The 20,033-nt window shown below is 42.3% G+C and overlaps 1 protein-coding gene across 1 annotated transcript in view; it reads left to right on the top strand.

Moving 5' to 3' along the window:
- The first annotated feature begins 10,309 nt into the window (after positions 1 to 10,309).
- DNTT (DNA nucleotidylexotransferase) overlaps positions 10,310 to 20,033 on the top strand; it is a 36,167-nt gene continuing 26,443 nt past the window's right edge. Inside the window, exon 1 of the mRNA XM_036829103.1 lies at positions 10,310 to 10,560. Coding sequence (XP_036684998.1) covers positions 10,358 to 10,560 — 203 coding nt within the window. The 5' untranslated portion in view covers positions 10,310 to 10,357. The remainder of the gene's footprint in view (positions 10,561 to 20,033) is intronic.

Raw genomic sequence — 20,033 nt, 5'->3', positions numbered from 1 at the left:
AGACGTTTCTCCAAAGAAGCCAGATTGCCAACAAACACATGAAAGGATGCTCAACATCACTAATCATTAGAGAAATGCAAATCAAAACTACAATGAGGTATCACCTCACACCGGTCAGAATGGTCATCATCAAAAAATCTACAAACAATAAATGCTGGAGAGGGTGTGGAGAAAAGGGAACCCTCTTGCACTGTTGGTGGGAATGTAAATTGATGCAGCCACTATGGAGAACAGTATGGAGGGTCCTTAAAAAACTAAAAATAGAACTACCATATGACCCAGCAACCCCACTACTGGGCATATACCCTAAGAAAGCCATAATTCCAAAAAGAGTCATGTACCACAATGTTCATTGCAGCTCCATGTACAATAGTCAGGACATGGAAGCAACGTAAGTGTCCCTTGACAGATGAATAGATAAAGAAGATGTGGCATACGTATACAACGGACTATTACTCAGCCATAAAAAGAAACGAAATTGAGTTATTTGTAGTGAGGTGGATGGATCTAGAGTCTGTCATACAGAGTGAAGTAAGTCAGAAAGAGAAAAATAAATACCATATGCTAACACATATATTTGGAATCTAAAAAAAACAAAAAAAGGTTATGAAGAACCTAGGGGCAGGACGGAAATAAAGATGCAGACCTACTAGAGAATGGACCTGAAGACACGGGGATGGGGAAGGGTAAGCTGGGACAAAGTGAGAGAGTGGCATGGACATATATACACTACCAAATGTAAAATATATAGCTAGTGGGAAGCAGCCACATAGCACAGGGAGATCAGCTCGGTGCTTTGTGACCACCTAGATGGGTGGGATAGGAAGGGTGGGAGGGAGACACAAGAGCGAGGAGATATGGGAATATAGGTGTACATATATCTGATTCACTTTGTTATAAAGTAGAAACTAAGACACCATTGTAAAGCAATTATACTCCAATAAAGATTTTTTTTAAAAAAAGGAGGTTTTGACCTGCGTAGGACAAGTCATGCTTCTCTACATAAAGAAAGATAGTTTAGGATCAGAAGGCAATCAAAATAGGATAAGTAACAAGGGGTGTTCTTCGTGTGAGTTCCCAGGAAGCTGGCCCTGAAATGGGGATTTGTATGCAGGAAGTCTATTGAGGATGCTCTTGGGATCAACATCTGTGGGGGAGTGAAGGGAGTGGACTAGGCAGAGGCAACAGTTGACCCACAGCACAGTCACAACACAGGCATCAGTCAGTCCCACAGGGTGCTCTGGAGCTGGGGAGTCCTTCAGGGTTGTCACCCCTTGAAACAAGATGGCCTCACCTTCATAAACCTCCCCCACCAGCAATTAGATGCAGCTGTCCCCAGAGACGGTCCTGACCTCAGGCCAGGTGGCTCCCTTTGGCAGTGAGCCATCCGCTGGCAACACTCCCAGCAGCAGAGGAAATGGGTGCCTGGGTCCTGAAGGGGGGCTCTAGGCAGTACACCACAGCATCCACTGCAGGGGGGATTGGTGACCTTGGTGATAAATGTTTGTAGCAGGAGGAGGCGGAAAGGCCCATTCCTAAGGAACTGGGAGCAATCAGGGAATTTGAAGCATATTATTACCATCAGCCTCGGTTTGGTATTCATTTCACCCTGACCTAAGACCATCTCAGACCCCTAGAGTTACAAGTACTACTGCAATGTAACATTTGCCCCATAAAATCTAGTAAAGAATAATTGAAAACTCAGCTGACTCTTTTCAAACCATAAAGGTCAAACACATTCCAAATTTGGTTTAATTCTATCTATTTTACAATTTTGGCTATGATCCTATTGTTTTCCAAAACATTGTCTAAATGACTGTGAGATCCTGTCTTCATAAAGTTGTTTCTTTCGGATTTGCCTCCTTGGTCTGTCACATTTACCCCCAGTCTCCATTCCTACTGCCATTAGCTTCTTTCAAGTCTTTGCCCAAATGTCACCTCCTCAGTGAGGCCTTCTGATCATCTTAATTTAAATTGCCACCCTCACCTCCACCTTAACATCTTTATTCTTTCCATAGCACTTATCACCATCTGGCCAACTCTAATTCATTTTTTAGTTGTATTTATTGGTTCCCCCACCACCACCACCCCGTGATAGAATGTAAATTCCATGAGGGCCAGGATAGTCTGTTCTATTCACTCTGTATTCTTATTGTGTAGGATAGTGCCTGTAGCATAGTAATCGCACAATAAATATTTGTGAATGAATGAATGAATAACCTCAGTTTAGGCCTCCATCAGCTCTCTCCTCTCGGTCTCCATGTCTCTGAGGTGTCCCCTTTCTGGACTACTGCAGCATCACTGCTAGGCTGACTTCCTCCTGCCACTCTTCTGCTCAGAAGCTCTCCATGGCTTCTCAAAGCCTACTCAGGCTTTCAGCACTCTCCGAGAGCTGGTGCAGCCCTCCCGGCCCTGGACAGGCCCCCTCCTCTGTGAGCAAATTCTCTGCCTCTCCCTGCCCCTCTGTCCTCTGAATTCCTCCAGCAAGAGATTGTAAGAGGGGCAAGTTAAACATCCTCTAGGGTGCCCTGAAGAGTGAGCGTGAGGTTGAAGGTGAATGCACGTCACAGAGCCTAACATCTTTACAGATGACCACGATTGCTATGCCATCGTCATCATACGATTCTGCCATCAACTTCTCATTTAAATCATAGGTGTCCTGAAGCTAGGAGCTAAAAAATCAAGTCGGATTCTCCAGTTTACTAGAAACAAAGCTGATCTAGTGACTCAGATCACAGTGGTGTATCAGAACTGGCTAGTGCCAGCTAACAAGATCCAAAGGTTAAATGTTCTAGAACTTTGAGAGCTGATTGTTAAACATTCACAGGCTCCTGGCCGCCTATCTGACTCCTGTGTTTACTTCTGGTTTGCAATCCAGAGGGGATAGAGGTGTTACTGGTTACTTCAGAAACACTATCAAGTGAGAAGGAGAGAATTAAAAGGATCTGGGGAGAGAGGTGAAGGAGAAGTTTGGGGAGTGAGGATGGTAGTTCTGTTTCAGACATTTTGAGTAAGACCCGTAAGAGGACCCTAAATGGGCTAGGCCTTCAAGGGAGAGGAATGAACTGGAGATAAAGGTTAGGAAATCCCCAGGTTCTGGCAGCATTGGGGGACTTATCCCAGGGGCCCAGCAGCCATTGCTAACCCCAGTCGACCCAACCCACGGCCAACAGCACAGTCACCAGGGCCTGCCTCCGTCACTTTAGACTCAGTTCAGGTTCTCTCCTGCTGTCCCAGATCAGTCTTTGATTACCTCATGCCTAGATTAATCCAACCATCTCCTAATTTCTTCCCTTCTCTCTACCTCCCCAATTCATCCCATTCGTTACTGCCTGGTTGGTTTTCCTGAGGCTCCATTTCATCACATTGTGCCTTTGCTCAAACACTTTCAACAGCTCCCAATTCTCTGCAAATAAAATCCCAACTCTCCTATTCAAACTCTTCTTCAAGGCGAATACCTGTACTTTCTTACCTCCATGCTTGACACCCATGCTTTCACCCACCATTTTGTCCGCAGCTGGAGTTTAATAAATATTTTTTATTTTTTTTATCGAAGTATAATTGATTTCCAATGTTGTGTTAATTTCTGCTGTACAGCAAAGTGATTCAGTTATACACATATATACTTTTTTTAAAATATTCTTTTCCATTATGGTTTGTCACAGGATATTGAATATGGTTCCCTGTGCTATACAGTAGGACCTTGTTGTGTATCTATTCTATATATAATAGCTTACATCTGCTAACCCCACTCTCCCACTCCATCCCTCCTCCAACCCTACCCCACTTTGGAAACCACCATTCTGTTCTCTATGTCAGTGATTCTGTTTCTGTTTCATAGATAGTTTCATTTGAGTCATAGAGTTTAATAAATATTTTTGAATGAAGACTAGAAGTCACAAATAAGCTGCTGTTTCCATCAATTCCCTTGTTCTTGCCATCATTCCTCACCTTGTGGATGAAGGGGAAACCTCAAGTTACAACTAAAATATAGAATTTTCTGGTATTTATTGGCATCAAGGATACAGAGCTACAGATTGATTCTCAGCAGCAAGAAGCAAATTTTCCAAGATTTTTGTCATTCAGGAAACTCCAGGAATTTTCCCAAGGAGGCAGTTCAAAGCTCCAAAAAACACTTGCTGCTGAGAACAAAACACAGCTGTTCAGGCAGCGGAGGAAGCTGGTGCTTGGTGAGAAACCAAACCAAAACAAAGCCCTGCCCGCACATTTGAGGATGGCAGAGTTCCCAGATCGACAGCTTGAAGTGAGTAGATGATACAAGATTTTTGATATAAAAGAAAATAAAACTACCGGAAGCAGAAGTTCTCTCTCTCAAACTGACTTCTTCTAATGCACAGAAACGGAAGAACAACAAGACTTCTCGGGACAAAAATAACGTTTTGGTTTTTTTTCTTCTTTTGACGGGAAGAAGCCCACTTCTCCACCCAAGCCAGGGAGAACCTGCAACCCTCTCCCTTCCCTTCTCTCCTGCCCCAGATACTCATACTCAATAAAGGTCTCTAAGATCAATCATATAGATACCAAGTATTACCCCAGATGGAAAAACAAATCAAGATTAAATGAAGAAGAACAGCAACTGCATAGGAGCCGGAGAGTGGCAGCCAATGGCCAGGTGTGCTCTCTGTTTCCTCATAGCTGCCATCACCTACCCAAGCCAGGACCACTGGTTGTGTCTCCAGCACATGGGGGTGGCAGTACGAAGGGGAGGGTAGAATAGGGACCAAGAACCCACAGTGGGCCAGGTGGCTATGTTCATGTTATCTTGTTCATCACTTACAATGCAATGAAATCGGCACTATGATTGCCGTTTTACAAATCGGAAGCTGAAAAGCCCACAGGTTAAGTGACTTGCCCAAGACCACACACCTGGTGAGTGGCAGGTGGTTACCAGGCCTAACTCCAAGACCCCAGGCTGAGTGTGTATGTAGCTGTCAACACCTGTGGTGTTCAACAAGGTGATCTAAGTGTTCTAGGAAACAAACAAACAAACCAAAAATACAAGCAAGTTGGGAATACATTGGGCTAACCAAAAATAAACAGGTTTCTTTACTGCAAGGCTCCCCGAAGTCTTGAATAGTCTAATACACATAAAGGTTTTCTGGCTTCCCTTAATATACCACAGAACTTTCTGTTTTGCATGTTTTTGCATGGAACACTTCATGAGAATAGTGTCACCCAGCACTCATTTTGGGAATCATGGCAGGACACCCTTCCAGTCTCGTTGAGATCCTCGTTCTTGAGTGGGCCTGACACCACTTTTGGAAGAGTCTAGGGAAATCAAAAGTCCAGTGAGAAGTACTCTGACAGAAATACCTCTCAATTGTGTGGGAGCACCACAGGCGGACAGGGGAGGGAAGGGGGCAAGAAAGCTGAGCTATTATAATGACAATGAACACTTTTTAGCACTTGCTGCCTGCCAGGACTCTTTGAGGTAATTTAGTCCTTATAACCACCTATAACATAGAAATCATTATAACCTCCATTGCACAGATGAGAGAATTGAGGCACAGAGAGGTTTGATAACTTACCGAAGGTCACACAGCTCATAAATGTCTGGGTGTTGAATTCAGGTAGTCTGGCTCCTTTATTACTGTGTTATACTTGCTCACATTGAAGAGACATTTAGGTGGGAACTTGTAGCGTGGAGAAAGGGAGACATGGCAGAAGATTCATATCATAGTTATCCAAACAGCATAAAAACTTAACAAAAACACCAAGTTAGATTTGATTTCTAGTTTATTCTACATTTACTGGTGCCTACTGTACAAGGAGCTGTGTTAGGTGCTGGGGATTCAGATGTTCATATGACCTACATGATTCCTGCCCCAACAGGATTTACAGTCCAATAGAAGGTACACACAAGGGATTAGTGTATTACAGCACAGAATAATATGTGCTCTTATGGGCAAGGAGACACAGAAGACTGTGGGAGCACGGAGGGCACCTGACCCAAACTTAGGATAGCCCCAAGTACTTTAGTGCTTTATAAAGTACTTTCACCTCTATATGATGCTTGAAAGAAGGAAAAATTGGTATGAAGTTATTTCAGGGGGATCACATCTTCTTGTCCCCAGGACCATACCCACAGCTTGGAATTCTGACAAGTGCCCAGAATGGCCTGACCACTGTACAGTGTGGTCCCCCTCTTGAAGCCTCTCCTCTAGGAAGTGTAGGGCTCTGGCCCTCCTTAATCTCTTCCCCAAGCTTGGTGCAGGTGCAGTAATGTCCCCTTGACTGCGAGTCTTCACATCTGTCAGCACTTAGCTTGATCCTAGGCATGGCAGAAACAGGAACACTCCCCTTAAATCCTATGTGCTCCCTTGCATTTCCAAGCCCTGCTGTAGTTAGGTGGACTATGTGGCTGATTCTGGCCAATGGGCTATGACCAGCAGTCATATGTGTATCACTTCTGAGACAAATTTCCCCTTAGAATGAGTATGCCTTCAGCAGTGTAGGTGATTCTCCATTTCCTACACCCTCACTTTCACTGGACAATGTATTTATCAGTCAGGGTCCAGTTAGGAAATAGGAAAGCACACTAGATCTTTCAACAAAGAGAATTTAATACAGGAGATTGGTTTAGCAGGCATCGGAAGGCTACAAAGCAAAATGAGAACACTGAGATATCTCAGAGAGAGTAACTGTAGGAAGCATGTCCCACCCCAAGGGCTGCAGGAACAAAGGGACGGAGTGGGCATTGTTGAAATCTGAAAGTTTGGAGCAGGCAGTCCCCTTGGAGCTGGAAACCAGATCTCTGAGGAAAGGGTGCTGCCTGCTGCTGGTGGTGCTGTAGGAGTTCATAGGAAGATCCCTGCAGAGCTGGGACTCAGACCTCTGAGAAGTAGATGTTCCTGGCTAGTGCTGGTACCTCTGAAGGGTATGATGAAGCTGTGTCTGGTTGTGCCAAAAAAGGGGGAGAAAGGTTTAAAAAAAAGAGCTGGAGATGCCAGAGTGAAGAACCATTATTGAGAAGACCCTGACAGTATCAGCAAGCAAATCAAAAGGGTCAAGTCCTCCTCTCTCCAGGCTTGCAGTCTCTCTCTCTCTAGTGCCCCCTATTGGCAGGGCCCAACATGGAGCCAGATGACATGAGAGATGGAGTTTGCACAGTCCTAGCCCCAACCTCATAGAGCAGATCATAGAAAGAGAGATTTCTTGATTGAGAGACAATAACCTAATAACCAGACAGGCATCATCACATTTTTAATTTTTGATAGTAATCTTTCCAATACTAATGATTCAAAGCAAATTAAATAAGACATTGGTTAGCATAATATTTCGATGATTTAATAGCTTTATATATCACATAGAACTGATTTCAGATCAAAGTGGGACTTCTCTAAAAACAAAACACGAAATCACTACCAACTGACATTTATTTAAAGTGCTTCCTCTGTGCCAAACACTCCACTCAGGAGTTTCTGTGGGTTACCTCAGTCAATGCTCATTTTACAGATGGGGAAATCTGAGGCTTAGAGAAGTGAAGCCCCGTGCTCAAGGTCACAGTTCCAAAGCAAGGGAGATGATGAGATTTGTACAGGCAGCCCGATGTCAGAGCCTGAGCTCTCAGCCATGTCTCTGTACTTCTCCATCCCCTTTACCACTTAGGTGACATACCGGTTCTTCTTCTGGCCATACCCTGGAGGAGAACATGACAATCCCAGATTCTTGTCAGAATCTTTCCCCTACTCCAGGCTGCAGGGCCACTTGGTAGTTAAGACTGCCTTCTCATGTGAAACATTCAGCACTTCAGTAACCAAAAGCCTACCAGTGAAGACCACAGTGGACTCTCATCCCAGATTTTGATCTTTGGCAAGCAATCACAGCACACTGGAACGGCAGAACTGCAGTAAAGGTCTTACCAGATGTTTAAATCCCTTCTGTAACATTTCAACAAACAGTTGTTTGGACTCTATTTGAACAATTTTCATGACCTGTAATATCCCACTGTGCAATGTGGCCTCTCTATTTTTAGAAAGCCCTAGTTAATAAAAAGTTCTTACTTGCAGAAAGTTAAAATCTATTACTCTGGAAATTCCCTGGAGGCAGTGGTTAGGACTCCGTGCTTCCACTGAAGGGGCGTGGTTTCGATCCCTGGTCTGGGAACTAGGATCCTGCAAGCTGCTGGGTGGAGCCAAAAAAAAATCTATTACTCTATAAGTTCCATCTGAAGATTTTTGATCTTTCTCTCTTAATCAACACAGACAGCTTTGCAAATGCTTGAAGGCAGCTGTCATATCACTTTTCCCTGGTATTGTGGTGAGGAGTTCACGTATTTTTGAAGGTAGCAACAGTCTCAAATACGGCAGAATGGATGAGCAGAGCTCAGATTTGTTATTGGGGAAGACACATGTAGAGGAAGGCTTCTTTGCAGTTAAGAGCACAGGTTTTATACTCAGATTAAATTCAGTCATTTCCTACTTGTGACCATTGACTAGTTCTGTGACCTTGAGAAAGTTGTTAAACCCAGTGGGGATGTTAGTACCTACCAGACACTGGTGTTGTGAGGATTCAATCAGCTAAGGCTTGTAGGTGCTTGCCATGGCCACAGAGTAGACGTTCTGGAAATGAGATTAGTAAAGTGTATTGATGAAAGACACGAATTTTATTTTACACATAAAGTTATGAAAATGTCTCTTTATGGCAGTAATTCTCACCTAAAGATCATCCCATCCCATCCCAAAAGATTAATTTTAGGCTTATATAATAGACTACTTAGTCTCCTGAACAGACAACATTAGTCTACTGAAAAGCTGAGATATTTAGCATTTGAAACCCAAAGATCTAAATCAAGATCTGATTCTGCCCCTTATTCTGTGATCTTGAGTACATTGAGCCTTTGTTTCCTAACTTATAAAATACACCAGCATAGCTAAAATGCCCACCATGAAATACAATGGAGCAATTAGAGGCAACAGATTAGAACACAGAGCAATGTGAAAGGATCTGAAAACATAGTTCCGAGTGAAAAAGAAAAAGGTGATCAGCAGGATGAGAAGTATAACAAGGCCATTTATGTAAAATCAAGACAACCATACACGATGAATAACACCCATGCTAACTACAGAAATCCAATGTATTGCAGTGCTACTCTATGAGGGGAAGAGAATGCAAGCTACTTGGGAGGTTAAAAAATCATCAAAAATAAAGACAAGGAGAAAAGGGAACCCTCTTGCACTGTTGGTGGGAATGTAAATTGATACAGCCACTATGGAGAACAGTATGGAGGTTCCTTAAAAAACTAAAAATAGAACTACCATATGACCCAGCAACCCCACTACTGGGCATATACCCTGAGAAAACCATAATTCAAAAAGAGTCATGTACCACAATGTTCATTGCAGCTCTATTAACAATAGCCAGGACACGGAAGCAACCTAAGTGTCCATCAACAGATGAATGGATAAAGAAGATGTGGCACATATATACAATGGAATATTACTCAGCCATAAAAAGAAACAAAATTGAGTTATTTGTAGTGAGGTGGATGGACCTAGAGTCTGTCATACAGAGTGAAGTAGGTCAGAAAGAGAAAAACAAATACTGTATGCTAACACATATATATGGAATCTAAAAAAAAAAAAAAGGGGCAAGGAGAACCTAGGGGCAAGACGGAAATAAAGACACAGACCTACTAGAGAATGGATTTGAGGATACGGGGAGGGGGAAGGGTAAGCTGGGACAAAGTGAGAGAGTGACATGGACATATATACACTACCAAACGTAAAATAGATATCTAGTGGGAAGCAGCCGCATAGCACAGGGAGATCAGCTCCCTGCTTTGTGACCACCTAGAGGGGTGGGATAGGGAGGGTGGGAGGGAGACGCAAGAGCGAGGAGATATGGGGATATAGGTATACATATATCTGATTCACTTTGTTATAAAGCAGAAACTAACACACCATTGTAAAGCAATTATACTCCAATAAAGATGTTAAAAAATAAATAAATAAATAAATAAATAAAGACAAGAGGGGTCTCAAGAAATTTATAATAAGTAAATAGATGAATTAATTAATTAATTAATAACATGGGAAAAACGATGCTTCCCTACCTTCCTCAAAAGGTTATTCTGAGGATCTGATGAGATTATGCATAGGAAGGCAAAAGTTAATTTACCATGGTTAATTTACCATTTCCATTATCATCTCTGTACTGGACAAATGAACAGAGGTGGCAATTCCCCATGGACCTTCAGCAGGAAGTCATGAACAGGGCAGAGCCCAGTGAGGTGGTGAGATGACATCAGGGCTCCTTATGAAGGAGCGGCAGGCTCTCCCTCACTTCTGGAGACGCCACTTGATGGCACAGCCAGAGGCAGCAGCGGCCTCTTCCCATGGATCCACTGCACGTGGCCCCCTCGGGCCCTCGGAAGAAGAGACCCAGGCAGGTGGGTGCCTCAATGGCCTCCCCTTCTTATGACATCAAGTTTCGAGATTTGGTCCTCTTCATTTTGGAGAAGAAAATGGGAACCACCCGCAGAACCTTCCTCATGGAGCTGGCTCGAAGGAAAGGATTCAGGGTTGAGAATGAGCTCAGGTAAGACATCACGGATTTCAGTTTGTGAATAAGCAGGGCTTCTTCGGAACCCAAGGAACCCGTGTTTTCCTCCACCTACAGAAGAGGTGACGCTCCCACTGGGAGAACAGGTATGAAATTAAAGAACAAATTTGAGGCAATTAGTTAAGGGAAATAAGATGAGTGGGGATTTGATGCAATTATATTGAAACCAGTTGGCACCAAAAGATAAGGTAAAATTTTTTTTTTTTGGCCTTTCACTATTATGTGATGAGGTATCTAGGGATGATCAACAGAAACCTAGTTGGGAAGTTCAATGATGAAACCATTCGGGTTTGTTCTTGACCAAATTAAGCTAAAGCATCACTGAGTTCAATCAATAACTGTCAGCTGCTTGGAAGCAAAAAGAGTGGTTTGATTGCTTGGCCCTTGAGCTGTACATCTGACTGTGCTGAGGTGGGTAGTGTCTGTGATGGGCTAGGATGAGTTACTAGCTGGCTCACCATAGGCACCTAAATGTGGCTTTGATCGTGCTTTTCTAAACAGCAGTCTGAGTGGGATTTGTAGAGAGAGGGATGCTGGTTAAAGATTCAGGGGCAGCTCTGTCCAGGGGTGATGGACACCACGCTGAGAGTGATGAGCTCAGAGCCCAGCAAAGAAGGCAGTTGAAGCAAGCGTGTGGGGCACCTCAACTTGTTCACTCACAAACCCGCTCACATCCCAGCATCGGCCTTGCTCTTTTTCTAACAGTTACGTAAACTTTTCACTGGTCTCAAACAAAACAAAATCCAGACACAAATGGTATTAGAACCTTGGCATAAATAGTTCCAAACAGAATTGCCAGAGGGCTTGTAATGAATAAAGAATGATAATTAATGCAATTGGCTGGCTTTGATTGCCCAAGGAATAGGTTGACCACATTTTTTTTTTCAGGAAAATCTATAAGAATTCTGTGTGAAAATACATTTTTACTTTGAAGATAGTCTTTGATGTTAAAAAATAAAACTGACAAGCATTTCCTGATGAAGTGTCAGTTTCAAATTGCTAGAGAAACAAATGTCAAAAGTCAATAATCAGATATGATAATTTTCACAATACCCATAATTCATATGAAAAGTCAATCTCATAGAAACATTTTATTTATTTATTTTTTACTGAAGTGCCCCATTCAGAAATTCCTGAGTTTCCCATGGTCTCCCTCACCCGATTTCTCTTTACATGGTCTCCTTCCCCCAACTCCTGCCTCTTTTTTCCTTTTTAACCCCTATCTCATTTGGGATGTTAAGCTCAAAATCTCATTGAAACATCCCTTCCACAAAATCATAGATGTCATCCAATTGTTGAGTCTGCCTTATTTAACAGACTTACATAAAATATTGGAATCAGGAGGGGGAAAGATGACATAGGTAAGTGGCTAAAAACCGAAATTGAAAAAAAGGAAACTGAAAAAGTAGAAATTAGAAGCCTTAGCAAATATGGAACTGCTTTTTGTGGTAAAGAAATTTGGCAAGGGCCAGACAGGAAGGTGAGAGCCAGATGGTCAAGGGATCACTTACATAGAAAGCTCTCTGTTGAAATGTCCACACTTCCAGCAAGAGCTGACTAGTTTAGTTACAGGCACAGCTACGGAATATGCACACGGTGGCTGAGGCAGGTACTAGGAGAGACGCTGGGAGGCAAGCTTCTTCTTTTGACAAAAGAGCCCAACAGGCAGCTTTGCTGCCAGGGACCGAGCCCAGCTGCTCAGGCGACAGAGGAAACTGGCGCACGGTGAGCCAACTGCTGCTGTGATATGACGGTGGCAAAGTTCCCAGGCTGGCTGCTCAGAAGACACATTAAATACAAATGTGTTCTATGGCACAAAAATAAACCACAAGAAGTAGAAGTCCTAGCTCTCAAACGGAATTTCCATACATAGTTATATAGACTTTAACTGGAAAAGACAATGGAAATTATTGTAGGGGAAAATCTCTAGATAAGAAATCTAGAGACCTCAAATTCTGGCTCTGACCCTTCCCAGCCATGTGATGTGGGGCAAGACCCCCCTCTTCTCTCTGACCTTAGTTTCCTGATAAATGGTCTAGTTCATCTGATGTGATATCACATGTGATGATGGATGTCAGTGTACTTGGATAAATTAAAACAGTTATACAAATGTAAAGTGTGGTTGTTTTCTTGTTACTTAGCTGAATCCATTGACCTTTACAGTAAAACCCTAAGGAGAGGGCTCTCTCTCCACACTCTGCACTAGATCAAATGACATAAATAAATAGAACAAAGAAAGGAAGGAAACCCATCAAATCGGCTATTTTGTAGGGAAAGGGGTAGTAGGGAGAGATTAGGTAGTAGGCGGAGGAGGTCGTAGGGAGACATTATGGCTGCTTTTATGCTGTGTTTTCCAAATGTTTTTACAATAAACATATATTTTTAAAATGAAAATAAAGGAAGTTGTTTTTTAAAAGAAAGGATACTTCTCAATAAGAACAGCTAGATCTCTCCTTTTGATATATAGGATTCAGAGAAAGAGGAGCTAAAAAAAAAAATGCTCTGAAAATAGACAGTAATCTCCATAGTTTCTAACACATTCTTTGGCTGCCAGGAGGATTAAATTTGAGGAAAAATCTGATTCCTACTTTACCTGGACCTGAACACACAGCTTAGAAATGGTGTGCCTGAATGCATAGAACTATCTGGAACTATTTAAATTTCTAGCATATGTGCACTGTATCTTTATATTTGGATTGGGCTTCATTAATATTTATGTTATATTGCAAAAGACATGCTATTCCATGTGCCATAGGAAGCTGGTTCTTAAAATATAAATCAGGAGAGGTGTCAAGTTCTTTGAGGCATTTGTGCACATTCATTAAAAAGGTTTCTGAATTTTATTCCATGGCCAACATCCTAAATTTTAGAGTAGCTTCATAATATTCGAGCTACTCTAGCTGGGACAAGCTAGAGAAGGATCAGAATCTAGTGTTTGTCACGTTCTTCTTTTATCCTTGATTCCAGTACCTTGAGCTATTTTAAAACTTTATCTGCATCAACCCTCCTATATGAACATATTAGCTAAGCCTACCATCTATGTCTTGACCTAAATCATTGATGTTGAAGAAGAAAGAGCTGGGTAGGAAGGGTGGATCTCCATGGTTACATCGCCCAACAGATTAACAGTTGCTGACTTCCACTGTTCAAGCTGTAGAAACCCATCAGAGGATACTTTTGCCCTCCCTGGACCTGCATAATTTGTCTACAAGGGTACCTTTGGAAGGCATTGTTTTTACTGAAAGCAAGATATACCATCATGGCATCATATATAAAGGGTTCTGTTAGTACCCACTCTGCACAATATTTGTCAGGTTCTGGAGACAAAAAATAGTAGAAGACTTGAACCCTGCAAGCAAAGAGTTTAAAATCAGACAGGGGAGTCAGGAACTGTACCTTTGTTGTCACCTAGCATGAAAAGATAGCATAATGTATTTTCCAAGTATGTACTCGTCTTCCTCTTTTTTTAAAAATTAGCATTTTCCTACCCAACGCTTCGAGCCTTCTTGTGTCATTTTGGTTTCCATCCATTCACTATGTAACTTTTGAAATGTGGCTTCTGCCTCACTCAGTATCCCAAAACTATTGTCTTCAAAGAATTTCCTGGTAGTCAAATCCATGGTTTTTCACCTGAATGTTGATAAAGACTCTTTCCTTGACTAAACTCTAGCGTGGCTTCTAGCAGCTTAAGGCCATGTCCCTAGGATTGTACCCCTGGCCCCACCTTAAAATGCCTGCCTGAGAAAGCTAAAGGTTACCAGAAGAATTTACTATTTGTTCCAACCAAAACCTGGCAATAAACAGATAGACCCCTGAACCCCCTCTTAGAGCAGTTACTTTAGAAACCTTGCCATTATAAACCCTTTCTCTGCCCCTTTGAGATGTAAATCTTCCAACCACCCAGAACTGTCTTCTCAAGGACCTGAGAGCAAACATCCAAGGAGATAATTCTCACCCCCGGTCTCTGCGGGAAGGTAAAGGCCTAACTTCAGTGGGCCCCTTGCTCTAACTTGCACCACTGCCTCCTGTCACAAAGATTCCAGACGTTTTCTCGTCTGAATAAGCAGCAATTAGCAAATCCAGGTGGCCAGGTCACAAGGACCAACCCCCTTAATGCCTCTCTGTGCCTTTCCCACACTCCAGCCTTTACAAGGTCTCCTGACTTCTGTTCCCTCGAAGTTGAGTTCCATTCATGCTGGACCCTCTTCCCTATTACAATAGTTATTACTGAATAAAATCTATTCTTACTGCTTTCAGTAGTATCCAGCTCTGTTTATCTTTGACAATGTCTGATCACTTCAAATCTATGGTATCTCAAATAAAAATATTAAAAGTCATTGTCTGCAAAATAAACTGAACACCAGATGAAAGAGCTGTTACCTGCTCTAGAAAATACGATGTTGAACTGGTCCATCTCTAGGCCTCTTCTAGGTCCAATGTCCAAACACATCTTCACTGGCTTCTCTTTATGGTTTTTTCTCACTCTTTCTCCCCCAACCTTGAATGGCTCCTCCCTGCACCTCTCTGCGTCTAAGACCTAAACTCCTGGAAGGCTTCCTAGAGGAAGAAACTTCCTCTGTGGACACAGGTGTGATCCATGGCCTAGGGTTGGCCCCCGGCGCTTCCACTTGGATTTGCTCCTCATCTCACCCAGTTACCCATCCCTGACTCTACAAGGGCAAGGGCGACATCTGGGCCATTGTGTAGACCTCATCTTCATACCCTTGACAATTTTCTTACACAGAGTAGGCTTCAGGAAATATTTGCTCAAAGAATGATTTATCTGGTGAATATGAAACCAACCAAAAGAACTTATGATTACCAAGAGTAATTTTTGTCACTAAATTTTTTTTGTCTACAATGCAACTGTATTACCTTTGTAATCAGCAAAGTAATGAAGACTTTATTTTTCTGAGTTCAAAAGCATGCAATGTAAAAATCAGTCCTGCTCTGGTCCAAATTACTTTATATTTCAAAATTTGTGGACTTTAAATTAATGAAAATGTTCACAGTCTCATTTACTGTGGGTCAAAAAATCAAGGCAAGACCCTCTCAGTCTTAAGTATATCAAGGGCTGGAAATAGAAACTTGGCTTTACTGGTGTTAGTAAGAGTGTGCGATAAAACCAAATAAAACTACCTTGATTTTTCGGTGTCAGGGATTCTGAAACAGATCAGTTGCTAGGGAAATTGGCAAGAGGATTTTTTTAAACTGTGAATGTCTCTGCTCAACTATAAATAACTATTTAAAGTTATTGTTTACAAACTAAGTCCTATGTCAGATGGAAAGAATTAAGAAATTAACAGATACAAACTACTATACATAAAAGAGGTAAGCAACAAGGATTTACTGTATAGCACAGGGAATTATATTCAATATCTTGTAATAACCTATAATAGAATATAATCTGGAAAAAATAACTGAATCACTGCTGTACACCTGAAACTAACACAATACTGTAAATCAGCTATACTTTAAATTAAAAAAAAAAAAAAAAGAATGCCCTCTCCAGGGAAAGAAAAGAGTTTAAAGACAAGGAAAAAAGCAGGTGGCCATCCATGAGGAGGTGGCCATCCATGAGGACTGCAGGAATGAGCCTGGGGTGTCAGTCTGGCTCCCGGCAAAGAGGGGTGGCTGCCTCTTTCCTCATGGAGAGTTTTTCTAATTGTATCAAGAGGCAGGACCAACTGGGGAAAGAAAGACAGAAAGATCAGGGATACTGGTATCTGAGAAAAAAAATCGGAACTGAGATTTGTGAGTTAACCTTTCAGTTTAGAGCTTTCTGGACATCTGAGGGCCACATTCATGATTCTTATAATATCTTTTACCATATGTATCATTATATACCTAATGTGTTACTTTTAATTGCCCCTAAACGGAATCATTGTAATTTAGCCCTATCTTAAGGAATAATAATCATAAAAACCATGGGTCTGATATACATAATTTAAACATATAGATTTAATAAACGTATAAACTTTTAAAATGTTCAGTTACGTACTCCATAAAATTATCTCATGTGCCTGCAGAGAAATGAGTACCAGGTGGGGAAACATTGCTGTAATTAAGCCCCAAGTCCAGCATGGGGATCAGATCTAAGCTGGGGCAGGTAAAGAGCTATCTTTCTCTATAGCACCGTTTCACAAGGTGGAGTTCTTGGGCTGTGAGGTGGTTTTGAAATATGGTGGCCCCCATGGAGTGCCAGGGACTATTTTCCCTTTCCTTTCATTGGGGGGGAGGCTGGTGTACCCGATAGGGTACAGCAGAAGTGACACTATGTGGCTTTGGGGGCTAGCTCATAAAAGGCCCTGAGGCTTCTGCTGTTCCTTGGACCCCAGAGCCTCAGGTAAGAAGTTTGAGTTCCCCCTGAGAGAGACCACTTAAAGGTGCTCAGGTCGATCGATGCTGCTGAGCCCAGCCTCCCAGCCACCCTCACCAAGGTGCCAGACACGCAGGCTGTGTGGAACATCAGTACCTCCATCAGCTGTATATGGAACAGAAGGATGGCCCAGCTGAGCTGCCTAAATTCCTGACCCACAAAATTGCGAGACGTAACAAAACTGTTCCTTTTCAAAGCCATTACATTTTGGGATTGTTGGTTGTGCACCAACTAGATAATTAGAACTGACTGATTATGTCAGAATCACCAAGGGAGCTTGTGAAAATCCATATTTCTGGGCTCTAGGTGAGATTTACTGAATCTGAATCTCTGGTAATAAGGCTCAGGCATCTGAATTTTAGTCCACCTTCCTGTGTGTCTCTAGTAGACACTAGAATTTTAGAAACTTTCCTTTAGAGCTATAGATTAATCAATTCATTCTACTAGTGGGCTCTCTATTGACCATTACTATAAATCTGGCCATGAGCTGGGCACCAGGCATGATTATAACCATGCAGATTATAACACTGTCCCTGCCCTTAGGGATGCGAAGGATCAAGTCAAGCACATTTCAGTTCAGCACCAGTTGAAGAAGAGGACCCTGCATGGTTTTCCCCGTGGGAAGCTGAAGGACAAATCCTAGTTCAGGATTACTGTAATTGGTTCACAGCCTCCCAGACCTAGTCCAAGGCACTATTAATTGGTCATGGCTAAGAAACTAGATGCACTTAAAGAATGGAATCCACTGATATTTCAGGAACAGCCATCTCAGCACTGCCTTGGGGTCTTTAGAAAAGATTGAAGATGGCTGCCTGAGGCTCGCTGCCACCTTTTATCATACGAAGAAAGCCCAGGTCTTTGGGGCCAAGGCAGAGACTACCTCAGCCCCAATCCCAGGTTGATTTGCCCTTGAAAATGACATTCATGTGTATTTATTTTCATGTGTATGAATTTTCCTTTAAGTAGAATGAAATTCTACTTAAATGAAATTCATGTGTATGAATTTTCCTTTAAGTAGAAAAGTGATGAAAGATGGTTCATGACAGAAAATGGGAAAATATAGAAAAATGCTTAAAACAAACAAAACCTCGCACAGGGGTCTAACCACAGTCTAGCAGAACGTTAAGAGATTGCTCGAGCCATGAACACCTGGGTTTGAATCTTGGCTTCATGTAACCTCTGCAGGCTTGGTTTTCTCATTTGAAATTTTATTGCCCACCTCATAAGACTCTTGGGCGGATTGAGTAAGAATATATCCGTGCGTGTGTGTGCGCGTGTGTGTGTGTGCGTGTGTGTGTGTGTGTGTGTGTGTGCGCGTGCGCATGCTCATAGTTATTGTTATTCTTGCTGATTGTCTGGAATGTTTCTCTCTAGTCTTTTTCTTTCGTATATACCAGTATTTAATTGTTTGTTGATTGTTTTACAGCACCCTTCCCCCACATCCCCAGGCATTCTGAATGTCTCTGTTAGAGGCAGGACTGAGTCCAGAGATACCCTAGGTGAGAGATGGTGTGGAGGAGCAGGGGGTGGTAAGTGTGGCTGGTGAGGGACCTGAATTTGGAAGAGGAGCCCCGGGGGTTCCTCCTGAGCACATCTATCTCCCTCGGAAGTTTAGACAAAACCCAGAGCTCAGGGAGCCTGACATCCCCTCTGTGACTTCTCCATCCTGATGTGTAGCCATAGCAACTGTTCTTTCAGACTTTCTGGGACAGTCCTTATTGTAGCCCATATTATACTGGACATAAAACATCAAAACATGAATCCTATGTGGCAGCAGCAGGGAGAGAGTGTCTAACAGTGTCATGTAGGAAGTGTTAGTCCATCTCTATTTCTGCACTTCGGAGAGAATCTTCCTCGTGATGATGATGATAGTGGTGGTGATGATGATGATACTCATCCTGATGGTGTTCCTTTTGAGAAAAGGAATAGCTCTCGCCAGAGCCATGAAATTAAGCACAAAGTCACAGAGGGGCAGCTCAGTGTGGTCTAGCACACAGGTTTTATTTTATTTTATTTTTTTGGTCGTGCCACACAGGATTTTGTTCCCCTACCAAGGATCGAACCCGCACCCCATGCCGTGGAAGCATGGAGTCTTAACCATCGGACCACCAGGGAAGTCCCCCAGTACAGAGATTTTAGATTAAAACAGACCTCAGATCAAATTTCAGCTCCACCAATTATTAGCTGGGTGAATTTTTAATGTCTCTCAAAAGCTCTCTTTTCTTATTTTTAGATGGGGATAATCATACCTATCTCATAGTGTTATTGACAATTAAATGAGGTAGTGTATGAAATGTGCCTACCATGGTTCTGGCACATGGTAATATTCAAATATTATTAGTCTTTTCAATACTGGAGTCTTCATAGCAGAGAGAAAACCACTGTATCAGCAAATGGCTGCCACAACACAGCAGTAAGACATTGGTAGCAGAACATACCAGACGGGGTGATCCTTCTTGGTAATACTATCTGCTAAGGGCTCAGAACAGAAAGTGAACAAATGCTTTATTGTGGCGGTCTGGAACCGAACTTGCAAGATCTCTAAGATATGACTGTACTGTGATGATGTTAAAGTTCCTAATGCTGACTTTCAAGCTCTTACTTTGTGGGAATGAGTGACAAACAGTACTGAACTCTGAATAGCACAATGTAAATGTTTGATTTTTTTGTTTTTGTATGTGCTTTATTGTTGTTGTTGTTTTGTTTTGTTTGCTAGTTGCTTAATGAGCAGGGGTTGGAAGTCTAAATCAGAGTCTTCCTTCATATGATGTATAGCCTATATTCACAAATATGCTGATATGAATTCAGTAAGAGACGAATGTGGTCCCCATCCAATAGGGTGAGCTCAGATATCCCCACTGGGGGATGATGGTACAAGAGTGGATGGTGAAGGGTCTAAATTTGGACGCTGAGCCCCAGAGCTCCTCCTCAGCACACCCTGCTCCCTCTGAGGTTTAGACAAAACCCTATTTATAATAATAAGAATAAATATTATAATAAATAATGTAATAGTAAAATTTCCCTTCAAAGGGCAGAAATATAGAAGGAATAATACTTACTATGTAGTCCT

The sequence above is a fragment of the Balaenoptera musculus genome, chromosome 16, assembly GCF_009873245.2.
Source record: "Balaenoptera musculus isolate JJ_BM4_2016_0621 chromosome 16, mBalMus1.pri.v3, whole genome shotgun sequence".
NCBI classification, from domain to species: domain Eukaryota; kingdom Metazoa; phylum Chordata; class Mammalia; order Artiodactyla; family Balaenopteridae; genus Balaenoptera; species Balaenoptera musculus.
Note: the sequence above shows the minus strand (reverse complement) of the source record. Positions and strands in the feature narration are given on the sequence as shown.